Below are 18,194 nucleotides of genomic sequence, written 5' to 3' on the forward strand. Positions count from 1 at the left end.
GAGCATTTTGATCCATTCTGGTCCATTTAACTGACTGGGGGGATTGAGGGCTTAAATTGCTCCATTCCTCACTCCTGCTAGGGTTCTATGAACAACATATTGGATCATTTTTCACTTTGCTGTCAAAAGAAAAGATCAGTTGCCTGTTTCAGAAATACAATTTCAGAACAGACCAAAAAATTAGCAATGCCATCAGAAAAGCAGGCAGTTCGGCTTTTTTAGATTCTAATTAAGGATTAAGGCCAGAGGGGTTTTGGTATACGGCCAATATACCACAGCTAAGGGCTGTTCTTCTGTATGACGCAACGCGGATACAGCCCTTAGCCGTGGTATATTGGCCATATACCACAAACCCCCAAGGTGCCTTATTGCTATTATAAACTGGTTACCAATGTAATTAGAGCAGTACAAATAAATGTTTTGTTGTATACGGTCTTATATGTTATGGATTTCAGCATTCACGCTCAAACCACCCAGTTTATAATTCCAATTTAATGATTTTCTGAACATACTTTTAATAAGAGGTGGTTGGCACTTGGTTCTCGGTTTCCCTTAACTTCCTCCTCCTCCAGACCGTTTCCCAGCCATCAACAACCTCATCCAGCGAATCAACCTGCGGAAGAGGCGAGACTCCCTAATCCTGGGTGCAGTCATCGGCGTTTGCACCATCCTGCTGCTGCTCTACGCCTTCCACTGATGACAGACAGACCGGTCGAACAATCGTTACTCTGCGTTTGTAACATCGGAATCAGAACTCTGGAGAATGGGCTTGAGTGATTGGCGGCCACTGAGCAGACGGACAGACAGACACCCTCTTGGCCCAATCGGTTAACAGGATTGATCAAAGCCATCATGGACTACCTTATTTGTATTTAGCAGTGAGGGAAGGAGATGGAGCAGCAGCTTTTTGTTTAGGTTTTCTATCAAAAGTGAATGTGCTGTTCAACTCTGGTTACGGGAACGGAGACCAAATTTAATAATATGACTAGATTTTAAAGAATTATATATATATATATATATAAATATATAAAGAACACTTGCTTCAATGAGGAGTTAAAGGCTCTGAAGACAGATTGTGGATACGAAAGAGGGGGACTGTTTTGCTGTTGATTTCTGAGGTGGATGGATCTTTTGTTGAATGGTTGTTTTTTAGTGGCGGGAGATTCAGGAGGTTTATCATCATCATGGGCTGTACTATGTGCATTATTAATAAATTATTAATATACACTGTGATACTAGGCACTTAACATTTTATTTTTCAATATTTTTTTTGAACTTCGACGTGTATTGAGAAATTGTATTTTTCATTGAAGGCCATTGATTCAACTCTAGTGCTGCAAATACCATTATTCCGTTGTGCTGCATGGATGACTTCATAATCACTGTAGTACTTTAAACAATGGCCCACATACAGGTGTATGGTTAAACCACAACTCTGACTTCTTTCATTACGCGTTTCCCTCAACTTACTTATTATGCCGCTTAGCAGACACCTATCCAAAGTAACTTGCTGTACAGTGAGTGCATGCATACATTTTTATAATGGAATCCACGACCTTGGCTGGTGCCACGCTCTCACCAACTGAGCCACACAAGTTCAGTTGAAATCCAGAGATCTGTAAGAGTGATCAGCAGTCAGCCCTCTCTGTGCTTCTTCATGATCAAGGACCTACTAAGTCCTACCTTGAGAAAAGTCAACAAACCTTAAGTCATACATTGATGTCAACTGGAAATCTGTGCTCAAACTTTTGTTCCAAACTGATTTTGAAAGTTCTGATTATTTTCTACCCTATATGCCCATTATCTTACAGAGCCTCAGACCTCTGTCTATCCCTTCTGCGTCATCCTGTTCTGCCTCCTGAAGAAGTTCTGGGCTGATTCATTTGTTATTTGACTAACATTTAACATCCCTAATATGAATGTTGATTTGAAAGATGCTACATTTGGAGATTTTATAAAAAAAATTATTTGAAATTGTCAATGGCATTTTAAGTGGTTTTACAGTGGAAGAGGCTGCAGATGTTACAGTAAACCAGGCTGCAGAAGCTAGATTACTGTTTAATGGGGTACTCTGACGATCAGATGCGAGTCACCTCCACACTCCCTCAGACCTCTGTTTTGTAAAAATATGCATGTGTCTGCCTGCTTGTGAGCGTGCGTACCTACATACGCAAGTGCGCGTGTGTGTGTCGTGACAGCCTCACTGCACAGGAGCTGTAACTGCAGTCTGTAGGGGGTGACAGCTTCCCTCCAGGACTCTACAGGAACCTGTCATCACTCCCATGTCACCTCCATAGCCACCTACCAGGTTTTAAATTAATTACCTTGTCTTTGTCTGTCACACCTTACATCTCACCATTTATCATCTGGTAACTAGACAAGGACGTTTTAGTCACGAAGTTGATTACGTTTTGAAGTTTGGTTTATTGGTATAGCTACATGAAGTGGAAATATCTAAAACCATTCCAAGTATACCCATTTTCCCCTTTTTTCATGGGATGTCACTGTCCACTTTATTCCTTTCATCCTTTATCTCAATTTTCAGGTTACTCTCTTCTCTGAGGGCAAATGGGGGACTGCATTTTGTCATCTGAGTGCAGTACTTCTATTGGTCTATAACTGGTTCAACAAACATCCATACAGTTAACACAGCTAGCCTACTCTGGTGCTACTGCGTATAGCTCCTGAATATTTCAGATCGTTTTGTCTGGTTTGAAGATCACTCGAGTAGAATTAAGTGTTGTGTACTTTCGCTGTGACTCAAGTTCTTCCACAGAGGTAAAAATTCTGCTGATTCTAGAACAACACACTGGAGGGAGTCTATAATAAAATTAGATTTGATAAAATTAGATTTTATTTGTCACATGCGCCAAATACAGCTGGTGTAGACCTTACAGTGAAATCCTTACTTATGAGCCCCTAACCAACAATACAGTTTACAAAAAATACGAGTAAGAATAAGAAATTAAAAGTAACAAGTAATTAAAGAGCAGCAGTAAAATTACAATAGTGAGACTATATACAGTGGGATACCGGTACAGAGTCAATGTGCGAGGGCACCGGTTTGTTGAGGTAATGGGTACATGTAGGTAGAGTTATTAAAGTGACTAAGCATAGATGATAACAACAGAGAAGCAGTGTTGTAAAAGGTGTGTGTGTGTGTGTGTGTGTGTGTGTGTGTGGGGGGGCAATGCAAATAGTCTGGGTAGCCATTTGATTAGATGTTCAGCAGTCTTATGGCTTGGGGGTAGAAGCTGTTTAGAAGCCTCTTGGACCTAGACTTGGTGCTCCGGTACCGCTTGCCATGTGGTTGCAGAGAGAGCAGTCTATGACTAGGGTGGCTGGAGTCTTTGACAATTTTTAGGGCCTTCCTCTGACACCGCCTGGTATAGAGGTCCTGGATGGCAGGAAGCTTGGCCCTGGTGATGTACTGGGCCGTACGCACTAACCTCTGTAGTGACTTGCTGTCGGAGGCCGAGCAGTTGCCTTACCAGGCAGTGATGCAACCAGTCAGGATACTCTAGATGGTGCAGCTGTAGAACCTTTTGAGGATCTGAGGACTCATTCCAAATCTTTTCAGTCTCCTGAGGGGGAATAGGTTTTGGAGTCGGCATGACTGTCTTGGTGTGCTTGGACCATGTTAGTTTGTTGGGGATGTGGACACCAAGGAACTTGAAGCTCTCAACCTGCTCCACTACAGCCCCGACGATGAGAATCGGGGCGTGCTTGGTCCTTTTTCCTGTAGTCCAAAATCATTTCCTTTGTCTTGATCACGTTGAGGGACAGGTTGTTGTCCCGGCACCACATGGCCAGGTCTCTGACCTCCCTATAGGCTGTCTCATCGTTGTCGGTGGTCAGGCCTACCACTGTTGTGTCATTGGCAAACTTAATGATGGTGTTGGAGTCGTGCCTGGCCATGCAGTCATGAGTGAATAGGGAGTACAGGAGGGGACTGAGCACGCACCCCTGAGGGGCCCCTGTGTTGAGGATCAGCGTGGCGGATGTTGTTACCTACCCTTACCACCTGGGGGCGGCCTGTAAGGAGGTCCAGGGTCCAGTTGCAGATGGAGGTGTTTAGTCCCAGTGGTGTCCTTAGCTTATTGATGAGCTTTGAGGGCACTATGGTGTTGAACGCTGAGCTGTAGTCAATGAATAGCATTCTCACATAGGTGTTCCAAGTGGGAAAGGGCAGTGTGGAGTGCAATAGAGATTGAATCATCTGTGGATCTGTTTGGGCGGTATGCGAATTGGAGTGGGTCTAGGGTTTCTGGGATAATGGTGTTGTGAGCCATGACCAGCCTTTCAAAGCACTTCATGGCTACAGACTTGAGTGCTACAGGTCGGTAGTCATTTAGGCAGGTTACCTTAGTGTTCTTGGGCACAGGGACTATTGTGGTCTGCTTAAAACTTGTTGTATTACAGGGAGAGGTTGAAAATGTCACTGAAAACACTTGCCAGTTGGTCAGCGCATGCTCGCAGTACACGTCCTGGTAATCTGTCTGGCCTTGTGAATGTTGACCTGTTTTAAGGTCTTACTTGCATCGGCTGCGGAGAGCGTGATCACACAGTCTTCCGGAACAGCTGGTGCTCATGCATGTTTCAGTGTTATTTGCCTCGAAGCGAGCATAGAAGTAGTTTAGCTTGTCTGATAGGCTCGTGTCACTGGGCAGCTCTCGGCTGTGCTTCTCTTTGTAGTCTAATGGTTTGCAAGCCTTGCGAGCGTCAGAGCCAGTGTAGTACGATTCGATCTTAGTCTTGTATTGAGGCTTTGCCTGTTTGATGGTTTGTCGGAGGGCATAGCAGGATTTCTTATAAGCTTCCGGGTTAGAGTCCCGCTCCTTGAAAGCGGCAGCGCTAGCATTTAGCTCAGTGCGGATGTTGCTTGTAATCCATGGCTTCTGGTTGGGGTGTGTACTTACCGTCACTGTGGGGACGACGTCATCGATGCACTTATTGATGAAGCCAATGACTGATGTGTACTCCTGAATGCCATCGGGGGGAATCCCGGAACATATTCCAGTCTGTGCTAGCAAAACAGTCCTGTAGCTTAGCATCTGCTTCCTCTGACCACTTTTTTTTATTGATCGAGTCACTGGTGCTTCCTGCTTTAATTTTTGCTTGTAAGCAGGAATCAGGAGGATAGAATTATGGTCAGATTTGCCAAATGGAGGATGTCGGAGAGCTTTGTACACGTCTCTGTGTGTGGAGTAAAGGTGGTCGAGAGTTTATTTTATTTTTTTATTTTTTTCTCTCCCCCCTCTGGTTGAACATTTATCATGCTGATAAATTTGGTAAGACAGATTTAAGTTTCCCTGCATTAAAGTCCCCGGCTACTAGGAGCGCCCCCTCTGGGTGAGCGTTTTCCTGTTTGCTTATGGCGGAATACAGCTCATTCAGTGCTGTCTTAGTGCCAGCATCAGTCTGTGGTGGTATGTAGACGGCTACGAAAAATACAGTTGAAAACTCTAGGTAGATAGTGTCGTCTACAGCTTATCATGAGATACTCTACCTCAGGCGAGCAAAACCTCGAGACTTCCTTAGATATCGTGCACCAACTGTTATTTACAAAAATGCATAGTCCGCCGCCCCTTGTCTTACCAGAAGCTGCTGTTCTGTCCTGCTGATACAGCGTATAACCAGCCAGCTGTATGTTGATGATGTCATCGTTCAGCCACGACTCCGTGAAGCATAAGATATTACAGTTTTGAATGTCCCATTGGTAGTTTAATCTTCCGCGTAGGTCATCAGTTTTATTTTCCAAAGATTGCAAGTTTGCTAGCAGAATGGAAGGAAGTAGGGGTTTATTCGGTCACCTATGAATTCTCAGAAGGCAGCCCGCCCTCTGGCGATGATCTGGGCCTGTTCCGGGGGAAGCAGTATATCATTCACGTCAGACTCGTTAAAGGAAAAAAAGGATTCTGCCAGTTATTTTTGGTTATAAGAGACGGTGGCAGCAACATTATGTACAAAATAAGTTTAAGTTACAAACAATGCAAAGAAATGAACAAAAAACACAATTGGTTAGGGATACGTAAAATGTCAGCCTTGTTTTCCGCCGCCATCTTGTCAGTATGGCGTATAGAACCACAAAGAAGTAAATGTGGCATCATCACAAAAACAGAAGATTACTTTTTGAGAAATAAAGCGAACATTTTGTATACCTTTAAGTACACATGACTTGCGTGGCTCATTGTATTTATTCATCCCCGTCTTAAATTTTTCAGTGCAGCAGGACATACCAAGGTGCTACTGCTGTAGGTAAAGAGACCCAATCTTATTGTTTAATAAAAATGACTAAAATGTTGATTCTGTGTAGTCGTTTGTTTGTGCTGGAGATGTGTGTTGGTGCGTGTTTGTATGCCCTGTTCTGTGAGTGTTTTGAGTATTCTGTTATCTTGTGTGAGAGAGACAAAAGGAGTGCGTTAGTGAAAGGGGGGGGGGGGGGGGGGTGTGTGTGTGTGTGTGTGTGTGTTAACATGAGGGTTTAGCTCTACACCTTTCCCTGTTCCAGTCAGGGACATTGACTTTGATCATTATGTCAGTGGAGCTGCTGCTGAAGCTTTACCCCAGATACCACTTCAAAAGGCAGGTTGTCTGACCCTTTACTCTCCATCTCACACACTACTCAGCAGTTTTCCCCTTAGACCATTCCTCTGTCACACACTGTCCTTCAACACACAAACAAGCACACGCATCCATCAAACCAACCAACGTAAATCAGTCCAACTCATCGTAGACCATGCATGGTAACGTTTATTCCAGACATGCAGAATGTTCACAACAGAGATGGAAACCAGCACATATATATATATATATATATATATATATATATATATATATATATATATATATATATATATATATTCTATCCAAAATGGGAAAAAATCTGCACATAAAGAAAATGATAGACATGATTTTGAAAGTCACTGTTTTACTGACACAGCACGTATGCATCTCGCAGCAGAAAGACGGCCAGAGAATGATGTGACAGAACAGTGCGGAAGGTGAGTGGGAACTATTTCATGCATAGACAAATTACCATAAAAATGTGTCTTATGGGTATTAAGTTGAATTGTCTCTTCAATGGCAGACTGAGTCACAGAATTTCCCCTGCTAGATTGGGGTCTCTCTCTCTCTGCCATTTGCTCTTACTGTATGACATAGAGCAGCCATCTACTTTCTCCCCAAAGTCAGGTTTCTAAAAGCCCTTTAGGAGTGTGTGAGAAGTTTCCAGACTGAGGCATGTCTGTTGCCCAAAGATAAACATTAGAGCTCTTTAGACAGGGATGTCTCTTCAGCCCATCTGTCCAGTGAAGCACGCTGTGGCTACAGTAGCTTCCTACTGTGCAATATAACTTGTATTACCAAAAGGGCAGCAAGTTTGTTATCATACCCATAGATGTACTGTAAGGCTGTCTTGAGTTCAGTGCCTTTAAACATCATGACCATGTTGAATCATTCACCAGCTGTGGTCCTATTTCTATTTGTTGTTTCTAGAAATACAGTACAGATGCCTAAAAATGTAACATTGCCAGGTGTTCTGCTTTTAATTGCTGTGACTTTCTGATTAGAAATGGTTTGTCAATGCTCGCTTTGGGTTGGATCTGGAGTGATCTAGTGCTTTGCATGCTTAGACAGGGGCGTTACTGGGGTTTTTTTCAGCAAGGAATGAACCAATAGGTGTTCATAGTTTAAACCATCACTTTAGATCTCTTTGAAGATTTTAAATTCAGGCCAAATAAATGCAATCAAATCATTATCATATAATTTTCTCTTTGGTCTCATTTGTGCAGCTAACACCTACATAAGCCCTTGATAATACAGGCAGTGGAATCAAGAACTATTGGCCAACTTAAAGTATTGAAATCAAATTGGACTTCAGGAGAATGTTATGAGTAGTAATACGAACATGAATGTAAGTCCAAACAAGGCTGTTATGAAGCATTATGTAGTTATGAAGGTTTTATAAGAGGTGTTATGACCTTGTAGTAAACATCTGAAGTGTGTCAATATAACAGTCCTTTGTTGTGTTACCGTAGTTGAATCTGAACAAACTGTGACTTATTACAGATCGCATAGTGTCACATTTGAATACAGACAAATTGGTGTGTTACAGTACATGTACAGAGAGAACGGCTGCTAATCAAGCAAACCTCAAAACAATGTTCCTTTAACGTTACAGCAGGTCCTTACAGTGGCATCCAAAAATCTGGCTACTGTTTAGTCCAAAGCATGCCTATATAATATTGCATATATATTCTTCATATAAATACATGTCATACCGATACAGCAGGGTGGCAATAGGTTAAGGATTTGTGTTGGTCTCTGTAGTACTACAAAATGCATTCAGTCAAACAAGCTATGTTAACAGTCCCAGGTAATGAGACAAGGTGCTGGAGTAGCATGGGTTGTATTTGGAGGGGGAGCTAGGGGGTCAGTGGGTAAGTGGGTTGTATTTGGATTGGGAACTAGGGGGTCAGTGGGTAAGTGGGTTGTATTTGGAGGAGGAGCTAGTGGGTCAGTGGGTAAGTGGGTTGTATTTGGAGGGGGAGCTAGGGGGTAAGTGGGTTGTATTTGGAGGGGGAGCTAGGGGGTAAGTGGGTTGTATTTGGAGGGGGAGCTAGGGGGTAAGTGGGTTGTATTTGGAGGGGGAGCTAGGGGGTAAGTGGGTTGTATTTGGAGGAGGAGCTAGGGGGTCAGTGGGTAAGTGGGTTGTATTTGGAGGGGGAGCTAGGGGGTAAGTGGGTTGTATTTGGAGGGGGAGCTAGGGGGTCAGTGGGTAAGTGGGTTATATTTGGAGGGGGAGCTAGGGGGTCAGTGGGTAAGTGGGTTATATTTGGAGGGGGAGCTAGGGGGTCAGTGGGTAAGTGGGTTGTATTTGGAGGGGGAGCTAGGGGGTCAGTGGGTAAGTGGGTTGTATTTGGAGGGGGAGCTAGGGGGTCAGTGGGTAAGTGGGTTATATTTGGAGGGGGAGCTAGGGGGTCAGTGGGTAAGTGGGTTGTATTTGGAGGGGGAGCTAGGGGGTCAGTGGGTAAGTGGGTTGTATTTGGAGGGGGAGCTAGGAGGTCAGTGGGTAAGTGGGTTGTATTTGGAGGGGGAGCTAGGGGGTCAGTGGGTAAGTGGGTTGTATTTGGAGGGGGAGCTAGGGGGTCAGTGGGTAAGTGGGTTGTATTTGGAGGGGGAGCTAGGGGGTCAGTGGGTAAGTGGGTTGTATTTGGAGGGGGAGCTAGGGGGTCAGTGGGTAAGTGGGTTGTATTTGGAGGGGGAGCTAGGGGGTAAGTGGGTTATATTTGGAGGGGGAGCTAGGGGGTCAGTGGGTAAGTGGGTTGTATTTGGAGGGGGAGCTAGGGGGTAAGTGGGTTATATTTGGAGGGGGAGCTAGGGGGTCAGTGGGTAAGGGGAGAGTGATTGATTGTTCTGACAAATTTCATATCCTCAGACTTATGCCCATGCTCTGGCATGGATGTTTGGAGAGGGATGGGGAGGGGAGGCATGCACATCTATATAGTCAGACCCCTCCCACAGCAAGGAAGGGGGGGGGGGGGGATTCTGTTTCTGTGGAGTCCACAGTCAACCCACATGGGGCTGAAACACTCACATTATGTACAACTCACTCTCAAGTCTCTAAGCACCTGGCATGTTTGATCCCAAAGTAAAAACACAGACAAACAAATATGAATTCACAAACAAAATGAAAAAGGTTGGCTATCTACAGTCAAGTGGTCTCTTTTTTTCATAAAAAATCTACAAAATAAACAACATAAATTCGAAAACATCTCTGAATTGTATTCCTTGGTCAAATATTACATTCTTCGGCAACCTATACCAGGCGACAGCCATCTTAACTTAAGTCTCAATCATCGCAGCTCAACATACACAACTTTTATAAAATGTAAATGGATATATTCATCTATATATATTTATATTGCAAATATATCTGTATAGTTGTATATGCTTTCAATCCAGGAGGTCAGGTCAACCAAGTATATTTTCAGATTATTCAGCTGTCTTGATGTTTGTAGTCCAAAGCTTGGAGTTAATTTTCAAGGTCTCCTTCCATTCTTGATACAGAAAAGTTTATCACTTCATTCCTCTGTTCATCCCTCTCTTCTTAATTTTAAGAGTATTTTTACTCCACAGAGAGTCGAATGAGAGTAGCAAGTTCCTCAAACCATAAGTCAATCGTCCAACGTTATTTTAAAATACACTTTTTATATCAAGGATTTTATTTCAAGCAAATGTTAGTGGAATCTAATGCATGCATATCTGGATCTTTTGTGTTTGTTTCATTCATTTGCTACTGTATTTCCTACTCTTTAAACGTCTTAATTGTTTGCCTTATTTTTAATCTCAGAATCAACGGAATAAATGTTTTTCCCATGCAGCATCCTCTGCTTGGCTTGTAGCAGAGCTCTTGTTTCATGGTCTATACACTGGTCACTTGGTTACTGTTAGGGAAGAGAGAGGGGGGAAGGGGAGAGAGAAAGGTTAAGGTCCAGTCATTCCTACAGTATGGCAGACTGGTCTGTAGCTGAAACAGCAGGAGGGTTACTCTCCTTGCCACACAGCCAGTCTGCTATAGCTGCAGTCTTTAATCAATCCACACAGAGCTCAGAAATTTGCTGAGCTGACACACACACAAGGACACACACACTATCCAGTCATCAACGTGATTGATGACAGACTGGTGTATGTTTATGCATGTTAAAATATTACCTTGGAATTGTTATGCAGTATGCATGTACGTGCATGTATTTATGCACTGCAGCGGTGTGTGTGTGTGTGTGTGTGTGTGTGTGTGTGTGTGTGTGTGTGTGTGTGTGTGTGTGTGTGTGTGCACGCGCATATGCATTACTTACCAGAGACCGTTACACAGACGACTATGGTGAGTATACCCAGGATTATGGAAACGACACTGAGCAGTCGAGCCAGTTTACCCAGTCTCTTAGCTCCGTCCATGTCTCCCGACTGCAGGCTGTTTCTGGACTACAGAGGAGAGGACACAACACAAGGCCAGATGTATTTACACCCTCACAGAGACACCCAACAGTCATGACACAATTTGAGTTCTTACATTTTGGTCATTTAGCAGACAATCTTATCCAGAGCGACTTACAGTCAGAATTATAATCAAGTTGTGAACTTGAACTCAAATCTTGAACTCAAATCTTGAACTATGATATCATTTGTCTCCCATGTCATCTTTAGTTATCTTGTCTGTCTTATTTCCTGTCTGTATGACTTGTGCTCTTGTTGGACAAATTCATCTTACAACAACTGAAACACTTAAATCCATACAGAGATTCACTGGAACATGGTTTAACTGCAATTTACAGCTTTAAACTTTTTCTCAAACATACTTGGACGTTTCACTCAGTCTCGATAAGTGTTTCACTGTGAAATTTATCACCTGCTAGTCCATCAATCCACAGAGAAATTGCTTTAAAAGCAATTTAACGCGAACACTAACTGAGAGATTTCCTACAACTCGACAAAATTTGGGACCATATCATTGCAGACCTTTAATTTATTTACCCTTTTGCCAGGTACTTTATTGAACATTTTACGATAACGACTTGACCAAGAGATTATCCTTGATGTATAAAGTATTTCAGATATTTAAAAATGACAGTTAGGCCTATTCATTGATTGACAAACTTTGATAAAGGTTAAATTAAATCAAAAATGTAAAGTCTGCAGAGCCTATAGGTTGTTATTGGTTGAAGTTGATGAATAGTATAGTGTGGGCCTTACTGTAAATCACACAAGGCAGCTTTATGCGGTACTATACAGTGCATTCGGAAAGTATTCAGACCCCTTGACTTTTTCCACATTTTGTTACGTTACAGCCTTGTTCTAAAATTGATTAAATGATTAGAAAAAACTAACATCTACACACAATACCCCATAATGACGAAGTAAAAACAGATTTTTGAAAAGGTATAAAAAAAATATCTTAGATATCACATTTACGTAAGTATTCAGCACCTTTGGCAGCGATTACAGCCTTGAGTCTTCTTGGTTACGATGCTACAAGTCCGGGCTCCGGCTGGGCCACTCAAGGACATTCAGAGACTTGTCCCGAAGCCACTCCTGCGTTGTCTTGGCTGTGTGCTTAGGGTCGTTGTCCTGTTGGAAGGTGAACCTTCGCCCCAGCCTGAGGTCCTGAGCACTCTGGAGCAGGTTTTCATCAAGGAGCTCTCTGTACTTCGCTCCGTTCATCTTTCCCTTGATCCTGACGAGTCTCTCAATCCCTGCAGCTGAAAAACATTCCCACAGCATGATGCTGCCACCACCATGATTCACCGTAGGGATGGTGCCAGGTTTCCTCCAGACGTGACACTTGGCATTCAGGACAAAGAGTTCAATCTTGGTTCCGTCAGACCAGAGAATCTTGTTTCTCATGGTCTGAGAGTCCTTTAGGTGCCTTTTGGCAAATTCCAAGCGGGCTGTCATGTGCCTTTTACTGAGGAGTGACTTCCGTCTGGCCACTCTACCATAAAGCCCTGATTGGTGGAGTGCTGCAGAGTTGGTTGTCCTTCTGGAAGGTTCTGCCATCTCCACAGAGGAATTCTGGAGCTCCGTCAGAGTGACCATCGGGTTCTTGGTCACCTCCCTGACCAAGGCCCTTCTCCACCGACTGCTCAGTTTGTCCGGGCTCAGATTTGGTACCCTTCCCCTGATCTGTGCCTCGACACAATCCTGTCTCGTAGCTCTGCGGACAATTCCTTCGACCTCATGGCTTGGTTATTGCTCTGACATGCACTGTCAACTGTGGGACCTTTATATAGACAGGTGTGTGCCTTTCTAAATCATGTCCAATCAATTTAATTTATCACAGGTGGACTCCAATCAAGTTGTAGAAACATCTCAAGGATGATCAATGGAAACAGGATGCACCTGAGCAAAATGTTTTGTCTCATAGCAAAGGGTCTGAATACTTAAGTAAGGTATTTCTGTTTATTTTGAATACATTTGCAAACATTACTGAAAACTTGTTTTCGCTTTGTCATTATGTGTAGATAAATGTATTTAATTACCCAGGCTTCCCTAGAACTTCCCCATTGTCACGTCCTGACCAGCAGAGGGAGGTATTGTATTAGTTTTGGTCAGGACGTGGCAGGTTTTTTGTGTGTTAAGTGTTGTGTTGGTGATTAGGACTCCCAATTGAAGGCAGGTGTGTTGAGTTGCCTTTGATTGGGAGTCCTATATAGGAGTGTGTGTTTTTCTTTGGGGTTGTGGGTAGTTGTTCTTGCATTGCGTTTTGTGTGCCTGCAAGACTGTTCCTGTCTTGTGTATTGTTTTGTCCGGTGGATGCTTTACTCCTTTTTGGAATTAAAATATGAGTATCCACATACCCGCTGCGCCTTGGTCCATTTTTGAAGACAGCTGTTACACCCATCTATCGAAACACTTTCTTCCCCACCTCCTTGATAACAGCCGTTCATTTTTCTCTTTGGATGATCGTGACTAGTAGAAATCCCATAGTTGAAACCTGATTCGCTGCCCTCCTGACTGACCAAGAGACACAGAAGACAACTAACCTCTGATGTCACCAGGTTGCAATTACCCAGGTTTCCCTAGTACACCACATTTTCCCATTAACCCCTCACTGTTTCCACGGATGCAACACACACACCACACACACACACACACACACACACACACACACACACACACCACACACACACACACAACCCCCACTCCACTACACTGCATTATGAAGATCAATAGTTACTAACAGATCTCTACTCAACATGCATCTCCTCCACACTCAGTGTCCAACCTCCGCCTCTTAGACTGGGTTAGAGTGGTGTATTATCTGTTTCTGTCATCACCACATCCAACAGCTTATAAACCAAAATCGAACCAATCATCTCAAAAAAGATATAGGAAAACAACAAAATGCTAACCGCAGATATACTATTTGAGCATGAAACAAAAGTACTTCAAGAAGCATGTGGTTGCTGTCCGTGGTGCTGGACTGGCCTCTATGAGGGTCTATGTTTTCATTTATATCAAAGTCAGATCGGTTTAACCACACAATGGAGGAATGAAAGGACACAGTTTCAAAGTATTCTAACTGGGGGGAAATTACATATAGCTGAATTCAATAAGCATTTATTAAACCATGATGTCTGAGTAGATGACTGGAGGCTCTGCTACAATGGTGATCTCACTTCTACACTCTTCCCCATCTCCTTGGTAATACTGATAATGCTTGATGTTAGAGCAGCGACTACCTATGCTTAATGCTGTGTGCGTAGCGGCAGCCTCATTAAAATTCAGAACTCGGGGTGATAGTTTTGTTTAAGAGCGGGCAGGGAGGAATACAAATCATAATCTTAAACAGAACACTGTCATTATTTTAGCTATGAATATTAGAAACATCCTCTGATGCTGTAGGTCTTCATCAGGGTCCGGCACAGAACCCTTCAAATGAACCCATTCTTTCTGCTTAGCCCAGTGAAACTATATTTACTGTCTGGTACAGTAACATAGTCTACTGTTTCAATATGCTCTGTGGTATGAGTAACAAAACTGCAAGAGTTGACTAATACATCAAAAAGGCATATACGCAACAGTATATGTGCAATTGGACAGCCCAATATTAATGTATAATATACAGGTAACTGCCAAAATAAAGGAAACACCAACAAAAACTTTCTTAATAGGGCGTTGGGTCACCAGGAGCCGCCAGAACAGCTTCAGTGCACCTTGACACAGAACTGGAACTCTATTGGAGGAATGCGACACCATTCTTCCACAAGAAATTCCATAATTTGGTGTTTTGTTGATGGTGATGGAAAATGCTGTCTTAGGCGCCGCTCCAGAATCTCCCAAAAGTGTTTAATTGGGTTAAGATCAGGTCACACACACACACACACTTTAAACCCCCTGGGGCGGCAGGTAGCCTAGTGGTTAGAGCGTTGGACTTGTAACCCGAAAGGTTGCTAGATCGAATCCCTGAGCTGACAAGGTAAAAATCTGTCGTTCTGCCCCTGAACAAGGCAGTTAACCCACTGTTCCTATTAGAATTTGTTCTTAACTGATTTGCCTAGTTAAATAAAGGTTAAATAAAGAAAAACTATGCTCCTTTTGAGACCCCTCTTTCAAAGTCACAGATCTCTTCTTCTAATCATGTTACCCAAAATAATGGACAACTGGGCACTTTTATACATGACCATAAACATAATGGGATGTTAAATGCTTAATTAACTCAGGAACCACACCTGTGTGGAAGCACCTGCTTTGTATCCCTCATTTACTCAAGTGTTTCCTTTATTTTGGCAGTTTCCTGTAGATATTCTCATTTAAAGCCTGTGTAACACGAATCAATTTGGACACAATTTTTGTTGCAGTTGCAGGTTGAAAATGAAATCATCTCAAGCAATTTTGCTGATACACGAAGCGACTCAAACACCATTGAGTCAGCACAATAGAGCATCTTCATGAAGCTGAAGCCTTTGACACAAACATGACGTTCCGATTTTAGTTCTCAGGTAGAACATCATTGTAGTTCAGAGGTACTGTAGAGCATTGTGTGAGCGAGCCATTGTTTCTGTGAAATAGAGCTTTGAACCATTGTGTTTCCTTGGTTATCCCCTGTTATGTGTGTGTAGGAAGAGCTCCCTGGATGACAGGTTTGTATGCTCAGGGCTGGGAGGAGGGACAGGGAGGGAGACAGGAGGGGGAGGGATGGAGCACTGGGAGAGACTCCCGCCATGGGGGATGGATGAGATTATACTTTTATCACTGCAGGAAGCAACACTCTCTAATCATAGTCGCACACCTCATGTAGCCTAGCCCATAGGCCTATAGTTGTGATACAAACCTTATTACAACATAAAGTGGCTAAATAACTTCTTAAAATTAAGCACATTAATCCATTGGCATATATAAGCGGTGTGTGAGTTTGGGGAAGATCATTTTCACCATAAAAATGCACCTTTATAATAAAAGCATTAGATGCATAATTGCATTTGCGGTCACTTTTGATAATGGTGTTTTCTGATAATGGAACATTGCGCTTATAGCCTACTACCATGTGCGCATTGCTGCGCTTATAATGTGAAGTAATAGCCTAATAGTTCTTCCAATATGCACCTCGGAATTGGATAAGGACCCGCGCAGTTGCATCCCCGATGTCTTGTTTTAGGGTGCATTACGGCCACAAAGGGGATGTCGCCATGAAATTCGAGGCATTATCAGGTGCTTGTCAAACTGTGAATGAGAGACTATTTGAGTGTGTACAGCCTTTCAAATGACTTTTTCAAATCATCATTAGAGTCTCATCATGCAGCCTTACAATGTATTAAAATTTAAACATATAGCCCAACGTTTGTAGAACAACTAAAGTTACATGAATAACTCTAAATTAAGCATACAGGAATACCTATTTCTTTGTTAACTGCCCAACACAGAATAGCCGCACGTGCACACTCCCTCAAATCATTTGGAGAAAATATTTATATTTTATTCAGCTTTGTTCTATTGTATTCTTCTTACTACAAAATAATATAAAATAATGCCACAGAATTATGAGAAAATCTTGTCTGCTAAATGAACTAGTGTAGCCCACAGCCATTTGGCATAGCCACATCAGGACCTAACATAAGGACAACTCAGAGTATGCTATTCTTTTCTTCTGAAATAGACTACATTTTCTTCATATCATGTTTCTTTAGACCTATCTAAAATAAATAAGGGATTTATTGTGAAGGTGTAGGCTATACTACATGGATTTATTAGACAAGACTTGTAGGCTGTGTTGAAGCCAGGAGATGCTAAATGTGTTTATGTTAATTAACGGTCATTTACCGTAAGACCGATAGTTATTTGCTTGACAATCACCTGCTGATGAAATGACGTGACCGCCACAGCCCTAGGAAGACGTGCTCATATTTTCTGATGAATGTGAAATTCAGCAAAAACCTGGCCTCTTGTCCTACATATGTGATTGTCGTTCTGCAGCACAACCCGGCAATCCCACAAGGCACACACACACACACACATCCCCTCCCCAGCTCTGCAGTTGTTCCCACTGCAGTTGAGGCTGGAGAGAGAGAGATGAAGGAAGAGAAAGAGAAAGAAAGAGGGAGGATAGGGCGAGAGAGGGAGAAAGAGAGAAAGAAGGAGGAGATGGAGAGCTGCGAGTCTCTAAAAAAGTGCTCTCCCTCCCTCCAGCCTGCTGCTGTCATTAATAATGAGGAGTGTGGTCACACGGATGGAATAAGCCTGGAGGAGAGGAGATCTACTGTACTGTAGGGAGGGCCTGCCAGGACAGTGTGTGTGCGTGCATGCGTGCGTCAGGGTTGGGCTAAATTCGAATTGAAGGCAGTCAATTCAAGAAGTAAACTAAAATTACAATTAAATAATTTTAAAAAAGGCATTTATTTTCAATTACTTCTCAATAAACTGAAAAGTAGAAGCTATTTTTATTCAAATCACAAATCACACTGAATGCCTTCAATTCGAATTGAGACCAACCCTGGTGTGTGTGTGTGTGTGTGCCCGTGTGTATTCAGATAACTCTAAAATGTTTCCTATCCTCCCCTCCCTCCTTGAAGTAATCCCTGATCTAACATGATCTGATAGGCGAGATTGAGAGTTCCACTACGACCTAATTTCTACCAATCCAGTCACATCAGATTAGTGACCACTTTAAGGGAGGAAGGACAGTAGGACACATTTCTACAGTATTGGAACGGAGCCCAAGGGCAGGACAGGGGTAGGAAACCCAGGTGTGTAAGAGTTCACTGAAACACCTGATTCAACAACTTCACACCTTCATCAGTCGTATGTTACGTCCCTGAAAATATCACGGATCTTAACCACATTCTATTGGTCAGTATACAGTTGAAGTCGGAAGTTTACATACACCTTAGCCAAATACATTTAAACTCAGTCTTTCACAATTCCTGACATTTAATCCTTGTAAAAATTCCCTGTCTTACGTCAGTTAGTATCACCACTTTTTTTAAGAATGTGAAATGTCAAAATAATAGTAGAGGGTGATTTATTTCAGCTTTCATTTCTTTCATCACATTCCCATTGGGTCAGAAGTTTACTTACACTCAACTAGTATTTGGTAACATTGCCTTTAAATTGTTTAACTTGGGTCAAACGTTTCGAATAGCCTTCCACAAGCTTCCCACAATAAGTTGGGTAAATTTTGGCCCATTCCTCCTGAC

The 18,194-nt window shown here is 42.7% G+C and overlaps 2 protein-coding genes across 4 annotated transcripts in view; one reads left to right on the forward strand and one right to left on the reverse strand.

Moving 5' to 3' along the window:
• The window catches only part of gosr1 (golgi SNAP receptor complex member 1), a 40,546-nt gene extending 39,313 nt beyond the window's left edge, over positions 1–1,233 (forward strand). For 2 of the 3 annotated variants that reach the window (XM_014162688.3, XM_045702926.2), the window contains exon 9: positions 573–1,233. In XM_014162688.3, coding sequence (XP_014018163.1) covers positions 573–697 — 125 coding nt within the window. In that variant the 3' untranslated portion in view covers positions 698–1,233. 3 annotated transcript variants of the gene reach the window in all.
• Positions 1,234–7,932: 6,699 nt separating this feature from the next.
• The window catches only part of LOC106581038 (trafficking regulator of GLUT4 1-like), a 39,241-nt gene continuing 28,979 nt past the window's right edge, over positions 7,933–18,194 (reverse strand). The window contains exons 2-3 of the mRNA XM_014162711.3: positions 10,860–10,986; positions 7,933–10,448 (exon numbers count right to left, since the gene is read on the reverse strand). Of these exons, the coding sequence (XP_014018186.1) occupies positions 10,438–10,448; positions 10,860–10,986 (138 nt within the window). The 3' untranslated portion in view covers positions 7,933–10,437. The remainder of the gene's footprint in view (positions 10,449–10,859; positions 10,987–18,194) is intronic.

Source organism: Salmo salar, chromosome 20 (genome assembly GCF_965601325.2).
Source record: "Salmo salar chromosome 20, fSalSal1, whole genome shotgun sequence".
Taxonomy (NCBI): Eukaryota; Metazoa; Chordata; class Actinopteri; order Salmoniformes; family Salmonidae; genus Salmo; species Salmo salar.